Here is a 16151-nt window from a genome sequence, read left to right on the forward strand (position 1 = left end):
AGGAGGCCTGAGGGCTCTCATCCAACTACAACCCTGCCCAGACTCTAGCCTGAGCCCGACTCACAGGCTATTGTCTCTGGCTTAAAAGAGACAAAACTCACGAGTGGTGTCCAGGTTCTCCAAACGGAGGGGGCCGAGGTAGAGGCTGGTAAGAGTTGCACAATCCCTCAGTGTAATGCCATTCGTATCCCCCGGCCCGATGCTCAGAGCCCGGCTGGCCGGAGGACGGGCTTGTGAGGGGTCATGGCTCTTTGCTGGTCCTGACGGCAAAGCACTGTGATCACATACATGGCTGTGTGTATACATATGTGTATGTATGCGTCTCCTGAACGCGAACCAAAAACCTTCCAGCTGTTTCACCCGCCCTTTTCCCCCGCCAAGGGCAGTCGCTCTCAGCTGGAGGAGCAGAGCCCGGGCTGAGTGATAGCGGCGGAGACAACTCGCAAACACTTTACCCACGGCATTACTCTATTCCCCTGAGCGTGCCCACCCTGCTCCCCGATTGTAGCGGCTGCCATGGTGACAAGCGCGAACGCTAAAATAAACAGAAAACAACCCGAAGGCAAAGCGCAGCCCTTCGCCAGCTCACCCCGCGCCCGCCGCGGCGGCTCCCTCCCCGAGCATCCCTCCCCGCCGCGGCAGGACGGGATGCCGGCGGCCGCCGCTCACTCACGATGAGGGGGATGGTCTTTTCCTCCCGGCGGAGCTCCAGCCTGCCGGCCGTCCTCTGCCCGCTCCGGGCGCCGCCGCTACCGCTGCCGGCGGACCTGCCGGCGGCCGCCGAGCGGGGTTTGTTGTCCTGCCATAAGTAGTAGAAAGTGCCCAGGATCCAGGCGACGGTCAGGATGGCGATGGCATTGGCCCTGATTCTCCTCATGCCGAGCGCCCCGGGGGAGCCTGGGAGCGCTGCCTCGACGGGCAGGGGCGGCTGTGGGAGGAAGGAGAGGAGAAGGAGGCGGTGGCGGCGGCGCGGCTCCCCCCCGCCCCGCACCGCTCCGGTCCCGGCCCCGCACCGCCCAGCCGCCGCCGCCGGGTCCTAAAGCCTCGCCCGCTCCGCCGCAGGGGGCGGAGGGCTCCGCGCCTCCTCCTGCTCCTCCTCCTCCCGGCCTGGACGGCGCGAGGAGCCGGGGCAGGCTGCCGGCGAGATGCAGCTGAGGGTACGCTCAGCGCTGCAGCCGAAGCGGGCAGGGGGCGGCAGGGCCCACGTGGCGGGGCGCAGGTAACACGGGCTCAGCCGCAGGGGGCAGCTGCTGGGACGCGGGTAGCACAGCAGTCTGCCCTCCTGCACCGCCTGCCCGGGTCCCTGTCCTTGCTGGCCCCAGCACCACGCGGTACTCGTGTCCGTAGGGGAAGTAACCAGCCAATACACCGTGGCATCGCATGGCACACGGGATCTAGGCATCCACTCCATGGAGATGAGCACATCTCGTACTGAAGCTGGTGTGGTTCACAGGAGCAAGGCTCTCAGGCTGATGATGGAGCTGCCCAAGTACCCGTTCCCATTGCTGCTACACAACCACACAGCAGTCACACACTGGCACAAGAACTGGGCGCCTGGGCCAGCACCACAGCCTTGAGGCCTTTCAAGCCCTGCAAGAGGGCAAGCACGGCAGTGGAGTGTCAACGACGATACAATTCCCCATTACAGGGCACTGCCAAAGCTACAGCAGTAAAAAGCTCACTGAATTCACCCCTGAGGGCAGCTTAAGCAACAGACCATCCAGCTTGAGAAAACAAGCTTCATTTAGGCACAGTGCAGCTGTGGTGCAGCTACAGCTTAAAGGTAGCTTGTGAGAGCAGGAGGAGATAGCAATAAAAATTAGCAGTGAAGACAAATGCTTAGAAAATGTGAGTGCTTCCAAGGCACCTGATGAGGGGATTAGGGGATTTGCATTATAGTACAGAAAATGTCAATAAGGCTTCTAAATAATTTTTTGCCCTACCTTCCTCCTGATCAAATTCCTCTAAATGTATTTACAATTTGCCCTACTAAATTGCCCTCTCAGGTTTACCTGCACACTGCTTGTTTCCTGAAGTACAGTACAGTATAAAATTCATCCACCAGATTTGTACGTGCTAGCACTCAGGGCAGAATGCTATTCCTAGAACCACCACTTCCAGGACTGCTCTACACCAACCTCCCTGCAAAGCACACTGCACTCCTGATACAGAAAGATGTTAGAAAGCATCTCACATCCTCCAAGGTACCTTTCCCAACGACCTGTCAACCACCATAGCTTCCCAGGCCAGCTGATAATAGTCAGTGGCTAGGGGAAGTTTGAGACTTTAAGGCAAAAACAAAGTCCTCCAAGGGATCAACAAAAACATAATTAGTCCAAGCTGCCCAGTCCAAACCTATTCCAGTGGTATGAGTAACCTGTGGAAGCTGGGCTCCCACTATTTTCAATCTCTTTCCCAGTCCTACCAAAAGAAGTGCATCTGCTCTCCTACATGCATTTGGATCCAGCAGCTGCCTGGGTTGCAGAGGTATGTGAAGGGAGGCAAAGGAGCTGTACCAAGGATTCAGAAAAAGGAAAGATGGAGAGTAAGATGTGTTCATGTCCACGTGACAGCAGAGCTAGCCCCATAGACTGTCTCCTCTTTCACCACTGTGTAGATCATACCAGACTTTGCTTGATTTCTTCTTAATCTTTTCTCACCATTTGGTGAAATTCACTACAGAAAAGCAAATTACGAACAGCAGTGGAGAAATAAGTGTGAAACAGGAGAAAATCCTCTGCCCCAACACTTGAATTAAGCAGACTGCCTCCTCCTGCCTTTCCAAGCATGCTGCTTCCCCCTTCCACTGCAGCCATTCTTCCTGCATTGCCCCCCCTCGCCCCTCTAGCACACCCTATAAGCTGCCATGCAGTAACCATTGCCTCCTCGCACCACATTACTCGACTTCCAACTATCCTAATGGAGATCCCCACTGCACAAGCATCTCGGCCTCAGCCAAGCCTCTAACAGTTGACAAGTCCCCTTCAGGGTCAGCCCAGCATCTCCTTTTTCTGCTCAGAAAAAACCAGCTCCCAGACTCTTCAGATTCTACAAGGACACCGTTTTGAGCATGCTTCCCTTTCCAGAGCAGATACCATCTTCTGAGGAATGACACCTTGCACTTTATTCCCTACGCAGGACATGGGCCAGAGGAATCATGTTTTCACAGCATTTACCTGTGAAACTTCAGTTTTGCAAGTGCAGTCTAACATTTGGCATCTGCTAATGAATCCCAGCACCTTGTCCATGCTACAGTACTGGTTCACACCCACCGGACTGGTCCCACCTGCCAGCAACAGCCATCAACCCCTATGCTAAGCAGGTGCAAAGCACTGCCAGGTAATCAAGGGAGCAGTGCAATATGGTCTTGCTGTGTTTCAGAGCTGCAATCACGGCCCAGAGGAATGTATCAGGAGAGATTTCAGACTGTGTTGGCACTTAACTACTCTACATACAGGGTAGGGAGGCACTGTCCACAGCGCAGTTTAGTGGGCAGCTGCCTGCATCCAGCTGACCCTTGTCACTGGAAGCATCTTACGCACAAGCCTTGAAAGCTGACTGTGTACTGGTGGCTGCTCTCTGTCATCGATGAGCTCTTGGAAAGGAGACTTCCAAGCTCTTAGCAGTGCTTTCTCACTCGTGCAAGACATACTGCCGAGCCCTCTTTGCTATTCTGCCCCCATCACATCCTGTTATTCCCAGAGCATTGCCAGCAGTTCAGAAAACAGCACCAAGAAATTAAAACCACTGAGTTTACTTGTTCTACCTGGGTAATGTGGTGTGCTGACAACTTACATGAGTGACAGGAACTCTCCTGTGAAGAATCACTGCCTTCCTTCTTTAATTCATTACTTATAAGAAAAAAAACCCACATAATTTAACCATTTAATTTGAAGACCCCCAAATCCCTCTCAAGGGATGGCCTGTAGGGAATTGCCAGAAACAAGCAGGGTAGGGAAGCTCTGCTCTAGCACACAGCAGTAGCAAAGGGCACAGCAAAAGCACTGAGTTACTCACCCTCGGAGCTGGTGGCAGGGCAGCTCACCATGCCCACAGGTATCCAGTTCAGCACAGACAAACCAGATTTGCAAGGATCCATTATTTACATTGCCTAAGCTTTGGGACCTATTTGAACTGAAGAGAGTTAGGGCGTGCTGCTCACGGCACTAGAGCTGACTGACCTGAAGGAGAAAGGACCTTCAGCACAGCTGAAAAGACATGCACTTAGGCAGCACCAGGCTTTCATATGCTTTGGAAGTGTCTACAGCAATGTTTCATCTTCAGGGCCCAAATACCTCACTTGCAGGAGGACTAGCTCTCAGGTCCAAGCTATTGGTAACAAAGGTTTCATGTTCTGCAGCCAGAACTTGCAATGATTTAATCTCTGATCATCAAGCTTTGCTCCAGAATTTCATCTTTCTTTTAAAAGACAACACACTTCAAACCTTATGTTCTACAGGGATCTCTGATAATATAAATTGTTCAGGTAAGCTGCAATGCTGCATTCAGATTTTAGAACCATCCCCATCATAGAAAAGAATACCAGAAACAGTCTGGCATGGAAATGTCTGCACCACACAATCTGCAATGTAGACATACAGTGAATATTAACAGTGATAATACTTCACAGCTGATCTTTGCAAAAGCACCAGCCAATTCAATAAATGCCATAAGAGAAGTGACCTGAGACACATAATAAACCAATCAAATCAAGATTATACAAAGCCCATAGCACACTTGTTCTTTTCCAGTTCCATGTTAGAGATGTTAAGTTTTACCTTATTTTGTGACAAACTTTGTACAGTGGAATAAGGAACCCAAGTGGCTGATTCTTTAGCACAAGGATAGACTAAGTATTTGGTGAATGATGTCAATACACAACAGGAGGAGGAATACGACCAGCTATGTGGAGAAATTTATGTGAGGTTTGAGAACCTTATTTTATTTACAAACACCAAGGCCCTAACCAGCATCCCCTTCAAAGAGAAAAGAAAGAGATCTCCTAAAGCTATGAATATTAAAAAGTGCTCTTGAGAAGCCATTTTTGTGTCTTTGTCTGACAGCTTAGGTAACATCATTTAGGAGATCTGGTGTCCCAAATTGCCCAGATAAAATTGAGGTGATCTTTGTTGCAGGGGAAAAGACAAGCATCATCCAGATTTCTCTTCAGAAAAATGAGGTATGGCTGCTTTATAGTTATGGTGAGACACAGTGCATGTTTTTGCAGTCATCTGACAGAAAACGTAGCTGAGCTTTCAACTGTGTAACATCTGGAGAACACCAAAAGGTTTTTCTTAGCACTACTCTGACCCCAGAAATCAGGTCTGCTATATTTGTGGCCTCCAGGCACGGAAGTGCCATCCGAAACATGAATGTAAGGTCTGTCTAGACTCTGGAAACTGTTTTGAGTAAATTTATCCAGAGTTTAGCTAAGAACATATGAAGAAAATTAGCATCAGAGTTCAGGGATTAGAGCAGGTCATGCTGCAGAGAGAAACCAGTGTAGCATGTTACGATGATAAACTGGGATGAGAAGACTTACTCAGAGAGAAGCAGCTCTGCTTGCCTGCAGCCAGTCAGCAGTTGAGCTCCTCATGGCATCAAGGGAAGAGTAGCCCCAGTTCAGGAATTTTCCCAGGATTTTTCACAAGAGATCACTCCTCGGGGAGTTCCTTCTGCATGGGCAGAGCAGAGTGCCCAGGAGGTGAGACGTCTTAGGATGTTTTCTCTGAACTTGCTGCCACCAAGTGGCTCCTTCTTCCTCCTCTGGCTGATCCCTGGGCTGGACACTCACCCTCCCTGGTGAAGCTCCTGGTCTTTTCCCAAGCAGGGTCAGTGGTCTGCTTCCATGTTAGGAAGAGGTTGGTAGGAATGGGGGAAAGCAATTTACCTGTTGAAGGGAGAGGACTCACAGCTCATCCCTGATTTCAGTTCAAAAAAATGAGGGAGAAGGGGAAATGTTTGTCTCAACGGGCAGAAACAGATGAAGTTCTTTCCCCATAATGGAGGAGATGCCCCTCTGATAGTCTGACCATGACATCTCACCATGCTCTTCATTCAGATCCAAATCGTACCCCTATAAACCTCTGAGACATGTTTACTCATACCATAATGCCAAGATCACAGAGTATGCTATCCTCTACCATGTGCTTGTTGAAAAGAGTTAGAAAAGAAAAATGTTACCTGCATTACTCATCTACGTTGGCCAAATTCCTAAACTCCCTGAAATACTCTCCTTGTCTGAGAAAGCTTTCTCATACTGGCCAGAGGGCATGGGTATGTATGTGGGCTTCTGAAAGTCCATACTGCTGTGCTGCAGGTCATATATCACCCTCCACATCCTTGGCCTCAGACACCATTGGGAAACTGCAAGGTGTAACAGCTTGTCTTGATCATGCCCTGCCTAGAGCTAGACACTGTTCAAGTAGTCTCCAGCCCTTCACTGCCACAGGCACCACAAAAAGGCCAGTCAGATAAATTTCTCCCCTAGGAGGGGCTTCATCCCTAATTTATCCTGATGCTCAATCAGAATAGGTACAGATGGTGGATGCCAATTAGTTCTGCATTTGATGGAAGATAAGTTGTCTAGGGTGTCATATCTGCTGGCCAGGACAGAAATATGTTCCGGGCCACATTGTTTCTGGTCAGTGTGCAAACAGTAAGGTGGTGGAGGACAGTGACTTAGGGCCAAACTAAGTCAAATAGCGTATAGTTAACTGGAAACCAGGATTTCAGTTGCTTTAAATTGTACAATGAAACATTCTCTTAAGTGTTGTTTAAGGTCACTGTAATCTTAACATTACTTTCATGGGCATGTTTCTTAAAGAAAATGAGAGCTTACAGAAGAATTCCCAGTGAGCTGTAATTAACAGTTCCCCATTGCACTTGTGCTCTTCAAGTATGAAGAGAAAAACACCTGCTAGAAGGCTAACAGTGGCAAGACAGTATGGAAGAGCCAGGAAAATCTTCAGAGATGGTTAGCTGGGATTCAGGACACCCTCTCTATCCCCTAGGAGACAGTGCCATTAATCCCCTCTAAGCAAAGTAACCAACCTGTTTTGCCACCACAAGACTAGATGCAGCCTTAGTGAGGAGTGGTGTTATGGCAGAATTGGACAGGAATGATCAACAGCCCAGAACAATGCTCTAAATTCATACACCCATTGTACAATCTTTTAAAAGTGCAGAAACAGAATAAATATTTAAGTAGTCATAATTACATATTAATACAACTTATTAACTAGGAGATCCATGTATAATCAACTTGATTCATGTTGTGAGCCTTGCTCTCCCTCCTACCACTTTTATCTCCTTTTCTCACCTCAAATCATTTACTTCTCTTCCTTGCTGCATCTTTTCTAGGATAAGAATTTATTTCCCACCTTCATGGTAAAGCACATAGCACTTTTTATGGTACTCAGAATTAATTAACAATAAAATCTTTTTATTACAATCAGATGACAATTTGCTCTCCTTTACTGGCATCCCATCACAGCATTGACTGTGACCTGAACTGCAATTTAATCCTCATAGAAATTCAAGGCTTTTGCAGCTCAATGTAGCTACCAGGTTAGTGCTTGTAACAGTCTTCTTGGCTGCAAAGGAGGAGCAGTTTGAAATGCTCATTTGGTAAAATGATGAAACTCCTGTCTTCCACTACAGAGGAATTCCATGTGAAAACACAACAATCAGGGAAATAACCTGTGAAAAATATCCCACCCAGTTTCTCACACATCCCATAAGAGGGGTTTGCACCCTGCACAGCAGACTGGGTTTGAGTATAGTGCAATGAAAGATGCTTAACTTTCCTAAAGATCACAGAAATGTATTTTGAAGCTCTATTACTGGAAATGCCTTGGGCAATTAATGGAAAACTTTCCAAAACATTCCAGCCTTTGCACTAAGCATGAGAAACTCCAGGCTGAAGGGAGGCCAGAAATAGGAGTGATGGATCAGTCAACTCTAGTCATTGCAGTGCTGCTGCAGCAAGCCTGATGCCATAATCTGCCTGCTGGCATCAAAGTCTGTCTCCAAGTGGCAACTGGAGTGTATAAAAAAGCCAGGAAAGGGGTTGGAGTCCAGAGGACATCAGACATCCCTGTCTGTAATGTCAGGAGTACAATCCAGGAACAACAAGGTATTAAATATTTATAAGTTTCTAGCATTTCCATCTGTGCTATACTGGAACATCTTTACTCCCAGGGAGGTGGGTAAAGCAGACATCAAGGATGGCAAGAATATTTATTGAGATGACAGCCCTGGTGGAGTTGCAGCCGGTATAAACTGCTGACCTGCAGCAGGTCAGCAAGTGGCTATGTCAGTCTGGAAGACACCAGGGGCTTCATGGGGCAACGAACAGACAACACCATCCACATGGCACCGTTTTTGATTGAAGAATAAGGTAAACAATCTGAGCCTGACAGCATTCCTCTCTATAAACAGCAATCCCAGTATTGCTAAGCTTCCACTAATACGCCGCTAAATTATTTTGAAGATCTTGCAGAAATGGAGCTGCTGTTCTTTCACGACTTTAGAAAGTCATCCAGGCTGGGAACTCTTTGAACTAGGATCATGCAGGTCTGGTCATTTTGGAAAACTTCAGCAGTGACAGCTATGCCTGGGAAGACTTGGAATTTAAATCTCTGCACAGCTCCAGCCCCCAGCCGCTGCTGGTACTGGGACAGGTCAGCAGCTTGTGTGTCATGTGCCTACCTCTCCTTGCTCAGCTCTTCTCATTAGTCTTATTGGGGTTTCAGTGTTTCTCTCCTACACTCAGGTTAATCACTGAGGCAGCATGGGAAGATAAGAAAGTCAAGGTGACCTGTGCCATATTGCAACCCAAAGTTAATGAAGCACTAAAAGTAAAATGACAGTCAGGGTGGCGAGAGAAGCACTAGTGAGAGCCAACTCCCTGAAGGCAGCTGGGATCTCAGTGCAGGTACATGTAACCTCCACGGCAGCCGGCCTGACTTTGATGCTGCAAGGTGCTGGGAGCAATTGGCTCCGGCCGAAGGTAATGAGCGTTTGAGGGCATTTGCTTTAGGGAACTGAGTTTACATCATCCCTGTTTCATATCCCCACACCTGCAGACCCTTTCCAGCCCTAACTTCTGTAGCAGGCACACGGGGCTCCCTGGTTTGCAGATCAGGTCCCATGGAATGAAAAGAGATTTGAAGGTGCAAACTTGAGGACAGAATTTTTCTCCAAAACCCCCCAGTGCTGGTGACAGCTGGCTGACAGCCTCACCATGAAGACACCTGACACCAGAGGCTGTCTATTATAAAACATCCCAAAGGACTGCTAGAAAATGTAGCATTTGGGACATACTAGTAAGAACATAAGTTACACTGAATTGAGGGAAACCAATGGTTCATTTTGTCCTATTACCCTGTCTCCAGAAGTTGTCTCAAGACATGCTGTTCAGGGAGAACTCATGAACTTGGCCCCTTCCTGCAGTCTGTCCCTTTCATATTCCCCTGGCATACCTGCTCCTCTTTTATGGGATGCCATCCTTCTATTCCCTATAGGATCTGTTTGTGGCAATAGAGCCTATACATTTACATATTCACCTTCTTAACCTCTTAATAGCATCTGCTTCCACCACCTGTTGTGACAACAATGTCCACACTTCACTACATGTTGCACAACAACACTTTATCTTTTATATGTTGTAAAGGAACCTCCTACATGCAACACCAATTGCCCCCTGGACCCCAAACAGTGGAATTTGGTGCATGGCACTTCTCCATTCACCTTATTCACTGCCTCCATGATTTCTGCCCTCTCGGCTAGCCTTTCCTTCCCCAAATGGAGGAGTCCCAGACTTTTTATCTGTCCTTGAAAGGCAAAGGATTTCATCATTAGGAAGTAACTTTTATAATGCACACTGTATAATATAGAAATGTAATAAAGATTACATTTGTAATAGTAATAGGGAAAGTGAGATTCATATTCTTTAAATAGTCACATTTTAGGGCAAATATTTTTATCCGCCTCTATAGATGAATGCTTTGGATATGCTGAACAAAATTACCTCCACCACTTTTGCATATAAGAGGGGATGGGAATTATGAAGTAAAAAATTTCACTATTTAAAAATGACCCCTCATTTTTCCTTGTAATTGTCTCCAGTACCTGAATGCATGATTTGGCAATGAAGAGCTGTCACTGTGGAGCACAGCAGTCAGAAAACAGAGTGAGAAGGGGGAGAAACTGCTTAAGCCACTGTAAATGAAAGTGGTACTCTTTCATTTGAACACTTGCACGTCTGCAGAGATGCTCAGCACATCACTGCAGTATTCCCAGATACAGATACATCATGACATGCATATGCATGCTTGCACATTTCACACCCTTAGATTAGTTTTAAGTCAACTCAAGTTTACAGCAGACACCACTTTTTCTGGTGCTGGCTGAAGACGAGGAAAATATCTCCCACAGGAGCTAAGAACCATTGCAAGGATGACCATTTCTATTTGAAGGTCACAGCGAGATCCAAGAAATGTGCAATCTCTAGCAAATATATAACTACTTGCACATGTAATTCCTCCACAAATGTGTCCACTGCAGCATACTTTTCCCCACAGACAGAGGATGAGAAAGGCTCTGTGCAACAATTATAATCATATTGCTTAATGGCATACTGAAGAACTTACAAGCTATTTTACTGCAGTAAAATCTATACAGACAAAAATAGCTATATTGATAGGCCCAAGTTGTAAAGCCCCATGTGCAGTATATACAATCTCAGCTTGCCAAGTTATGTTACCATACATAAGTGTGATCCTGGTCTTTCCTACTTCATTCCCTGGCTTTTTTTCTGCTCCAAGCAGCTGGCTCAGCTAGGCAGGCTTTATCCCAACTCCAGCACAGAGCAAGTTCAGACCCCACCATCTCAGCACCTCAGACACATGCTGGGCTCTCATGTGCTGTGTTCCTGCCTCAGCTGGGCGGCAGCAGCCCCTGCACCTGTGTCCCCAGTGATGGGAGGCAGCTCTTCCCTTCCTGGCAGATGCCAGCTCTTCCCCAAGGGCAGCTGAGGGCAGCAGACACAGAAGGAAGGAGGCACCAGATTCCCTTTATCATTAGGTGCAGGGAGGAGCTCCATAGGAGGACAGATGTGTCTCACAGGGCCATTTGGCCCCCAACCAGCTCTGAAGGATGAGTTTGCTTTGACATGTTTCCAGCTCTCAGGAACTTCTGCAACCTCCCCATGCACAGAGAAACAAACACTCCACTTTTTCACATCTCCCTCCTCCTGCCTTATCATCCTTAATGTTCTTCATAGCTCCTGGATCAAAAGAAAGAGCTAAGAATAAGCCATGTGAGAGTGTAATCAACAGTGAGGGAAGAGATGTGTCTTCTGATTGTTAGCAGAAAACTAGCCCTGTCATTAAATAACACAGTCTGAGGGCCCTCTGTGATGCAAGGAGGTAGGAAATGGAAGGTCTGGACCAGCAAAGCTGAGAATGACAAATGGGAAACACAACGAAAAATATCCATTGGATCTAGAAATTAAAGAATTAAAGTCCAGCCTCACAGAATCTCAGAGGGAGGTGCCACAAGAGACTGCTAACCAGAGGAGTGATTTTGGGGAAAGCCAGGAATTCCTCAGTCAGGTGTCCCATGCATTGCAAGGAAAATCCAGGAGGCTGTTCCTCTCACAGGCACACTCAGCACTGCCCTGGCTGCTTCAGAACAAGCCTGCTGGAAAGAGTCCAATTAACAAAGCAAGTGAATATTATTTGTATGGTGAGGAAGAAGAGTGAGAACAGAAGGTGGATTTCTCTTACGGCAGACAAAGCAGAACAAAAACTGCCTTACAAAAACTTGGTGAATATGGGCTCCTATGGGAGAGGAAAAAGGATGACAGAAGAACTGCTATGTGGGGTGCAACTAGCACCATATCCATCTAAATCTGAAGTTGTTTTAAATCATCTGCAACAGAAATTATTTGTGATGGCATCAGATCATCAGGTCATTGTCCATTCATCATGAGCTAGGGCTCACACAAATTTCCATCCATAGTTAGATCACCGGCCACTACAGTATAAATAACAAAATTTGCAATTAATTTTTGGCTCAGTTGCATTTCTTTCACTAATAAAGCATTGGAACCAGCAACCTGGCACTGCCTTCCATAGACTGAACTGAGGCAGACTATGCACATTCATCTAGGTGCCCATTTTTTTGCCCCAGACTGAGCAGAAGTCAATAAATGAGCTGCAGCCAGTGTATCAAGATACAGAAAGGGTTTCAGTTACTTTTAATTTTATGCCTCTGCTGATTTTGTAGTTTCTTGACCTCAGCCCATGTGTAATGCTTTGGATATGGATTTATTGAAGTCAGGATTTCACAGCTTTGAGCATGATTCAGAATATAGTTTATGGATGCCAGAGAAGTCAGAAATGAAAAATTTGGACAGACAGACACAGACAGACAGACAGGAAAGCACTTTTCTTCTGTCTCTGAAGACTGATCAGCTGTGGCTCTGAAAATCTTGTTCAGAATTTTGGTCTCCTCAAAATGCCCCAATCTCACTCTATTTCTGTTGCTCAAAATCCAACTATTGCGCCACAATCGGGAATAATTTTTTCCAGCCGTATTACACTGTTTCCAGTTGTACTGCACTTGAGATGCAATGCCCTACCACCACCCCACCTGCTGAAGCATGAGCTTACCTACATCAGAAAGGGCATCAGCAGCCCTTTCTAAGGATTTGAGGTTTTACAAGTGATAAGAATAGACTTCCCCATGGGAGCTGTCTGAAGGAGCAGTGACGCACTTCCTACATTCATTGTGTGTGTTTTGTGTCTCCTTGATATGAAATTAACAGGGAACAGGAGCAAAAGGTGAAATTGTGAGGTCTGCAATGACTGAAGTGAGAAGCAGAGGAGCTCCATTCCCCAGTACTGCCTCTTACTCCTTTGCTCCCGAGGCGGGCTGGTCCCTGATGCTGTGACAACCGTCCACCTCAGTTCAGTGGCACTCCAGTGCCTAATTCCTCAGCAGGCTCCTTTGTACCAGTTTTCTGGGTTGCAGCAGGGGTCCAGGCTGCCAGCAGTGCATAAATGCACCTCGCCTGGAGCTTGAGGTGAGACACAGATTTAATGCCTTCTCTTTTGTCAGAAAAATGTAATTTACTCACTACATGTATTCACTGTTAAAAGAGAGAGGAGCTTGATATACAAGTAATACTGCTTTAATACACTGATAGCATTAAATCAGTGCAGCTCACTCAGAATGGACACAGATGCTGGATTTGAGGTGTTAATAGCACTACATTGCCAGGACAATGAGCTTTAAACATATAACAGGCCTCTGCACCCCCCTTGACAGCATCAGATCAAATTTCAGTTAGATAAACAAAAAGCCCATCCAAAAATCTACCTCTAATCAAAATAATAATTAATGTTATGCTAGCAAGGTCTAAATTTCTGCCTATCATGACGGAGACAAATGCATCCAGAGGGTCCTATTCAGACAGTCTCTACTGGCTTAGAAAATAGGTCACTTGATGCATCTCAGTGGGCATTAACAGGCACAGCTAGTAAGGGCCACTGACATTTAAGTTTTCACTCTTGAAGACACAGCCATGGTGTTCCTCAAGACTGAACAAGTGATATCTGCTCATCTGTCTCTTTGCCACTGTTGTCCATTTCTGCACCTGGCACATCAACAAGCCACCGTACAAGTGTATTGTCTGCACAGTGCAGCTGTTCATGAGCAGGCAGTTTCAGTAGGGGCAATAAGGACCACAAAAGCAGCTCGAATTCCTTCCTTGTCTCCTCCATGTCAAATCTGCAGAGCACCAAGGCTAGCACACATACACAGAGGGAGTTCCTACTCCTCTGCCACACATTGTAATTGGAAAGTATGGTTATATGTTTCCATAACATCTTTTTATGTCACTATCACAAGCCACTGAAAAATATAGGAAGGATGGTGGATAAGTCCTAGCACACCTAGAGCATCCAACCTTTATTGTTAAAACAGGCGAAATAGCTTGTTAGCACCAAATCTGCCTGAACACCAGCGCTTCATTTCACACTCTCACTACATTTACCATTACTCTCTGCATCTCCCATCCTTAAAAAAACAAAGAGCCAGCTAGAGAATAGAGCATGTCAAAGATCACTCTGTGTGACAACTTTGAAGTTCTTCCTTGTAAAACGCACTGTTAACTAAATGACAGTCCCTCCATGCAGGAGCCTTTCTGAAGCAACCTGAAGCAGTATTGTATCAATCAGGGTCTTTCTCCACCCTCTTCAAACCCTAAATGCATTTTGGGAATTCATGCTTGTAGAAAAACACACAGTCACTTTAGGTGGCATTTTTCAGGCAACTCATTGAGAGTCTACTCACTGCCATGTATTTGGAGAGGGGAAGGTGAAATTAAATTCTGCTGACCATACAGCTCGGCTCCAGCAAAGCAGCCACTGCCACGTCTTGGTGATAGGAGGCTTGCTACAAAAATTCTGCCTAGCTCTCTTTACCACAGGAAATATCAATCAGTTTTCACCCTGAAAACATAAAGTGTGAAAAACAAACTACCTAGGGAAACCAGACTCTCACTACTGACACCAGGGTCAGAGAAATTGTCTCGAACTAACTAGATTTCAGCTTCAGTCCAGCACAGCAATTCCTACATCTCCATCCTCAAGGATCATATGGGGTATTTTTTTTGCGGTGTGCCTAACACACAGCACCCCATGACTTTTGGAATTCCCTTCAATTGTGTTTTTCAGGCTCTCCCTTTCATCTTTGTTAAGGATAGAAGTGAGAAAATCATGCTGGTTTTAATGGCATGTAATTCCCATCTTGATTCTAGCACAATTTGTTTCTTTGTACAGCACTTCCATTGAACTTTTCAGGGAAAAAAAAACCCAACAAACAAAAAACCAACAAACTCACAGGGATTTTATAGAAAAATAAGGCTAGTGAGACTCCACTGTCTCCCCTAAGTGAAGTTCTGAGATTTAAAAAAAATGAGCACTTATTTAACAAGAGAAAGTTTTTTTAGGTCTTGAGGTCTGTTTTTGTAATTCTTCTCAAGGGAGCAGGGATTACTGGAAAGCTGCTAAGTTGTATTATTAAAAAAAATCCTCATTTGCCTTCTGTGTTGTTTTTTGAAGCATTCGACTGGAAGCACAAAGTGTGGTGCTAACACATAGTGTGAGGAGCAAAGGGGAGGGAACATGTGCCAAGGTCACCTCCTCAGCAGTAGCAATGTCAAGCTTCACAGCAGTGATATAAAACCTCCCTCTGATACAAGATACCACTTACAGCTACTTTTTAAAGAGCTATAAAAATCCAGAGCAGGCGCATGTTAATTAAAGTAGTTCAGAGAGAAGCTCTGCATGTCTGTCTTGGCAGCAGGTGACTGAGGGCACATAGCACGGAGGGGAGCAGAATGTCCATGGACAGAGTTAGCTAAAATATTTTAGTTTTTACCACCTCCAGGTTTGTCAGTGGGCAGCACAGATGGTTTGCAGCTGGGGAGCCACTCGGTGTGCTTGTAAGAAAGCAATGTGACCTGTGTCATGCAACAATGCATACCCTAAGGAAGCTTTTCTTCATGACTAGCACGTCTCCTTCATTGACATTTAAGTCCATAGCCTCCTGTCCTAGCTAGACTAGAAAGCAGACCACAAAAATCTCCCTCCTCTTCACCACAGTATGTATCTTATTTACCTTCTTGTCTCTCAGTTCTTTGTTTCCTCTAGACAAACTCAGTTGTTCTGGACTTTGCTCGTAAGCCACATTTCCACACTGATGTCCCCTGCAGAGCACAGGACTCTACTTCCAGAGTGGCAGGTCTTCAGCAAAAGATAGTGAGAAGGACAAGGATCCCATTCAGCCTTCCTTCAGCTCCTTTCCCTCCAAGGTTAGGGCGAGGCAGACCAAGAGACAATTGACATTATGACCCAAGTGCAAACCTGCTAGCTACAGCAACTTCTCTTCCTTGTCCCCTACTGCAGCCCATCATGAAAAATAACCTTTTGCTATGAACCCACTGACTAGCTAGAGCTGGCAGCAAAACACATCCAACAGAAGGATGGTGTGTAGCAGGAAGTTTTTCTGTTTTAACTGGTGATTATTCCAATTGAGTGAAATACAGATAACCCACCTTTTTTAGCTCTTAGGTTTAT

At 46.2% G+C, this 16151-nt stretch overlaps 1 protein-coding gene across 3 annotated transcripts in view; it reads right to left on the reverse strand.

The window, feature by feature from the left end:
- The window catches only part of GALNT16 (polypeptide N-acetylgalactosaminyltransferase 16), a 73159-nt gene extending 72179 nt beyond the window's left edge, over positions 1 to 980 (reverse strand). For all 3 annotated transcript variants that reach the window (XM_017830712.1, XM_017830711.1, XM_017830710.1), the window contains exon 1: positions 674 to 980. In XM_017830712.1, the coding sequence (XP_017686201.1) occupies positions 674 to 877 (204 nt within the window). In that variant the 5' untranslated portion in view covers positions 878 to 980. The remainder of the gene's footprint in view (positions 1 to 673) is intronic.
- Positions 981 to 16151: the final 15171 nt, after the last annotated feature.

This window comes from Lepidothrix coronata, unplaced genomic scaffold (genome assembly GCF_001604755.1).
Source record: "Lepidothrix coronata isolate B3197 unplaced genomic scaffold, Lepidothrix_coronata-1.0 Scaffold182, whole genome shotgun sequence".
NCBI classification, from domain to species: domain Eukaryota; kingdom Metazoa; phylum Chordata; class Aves; order Passeriformes; family Pipridae; genus Lepidothrix; species Lepidothrix coronata.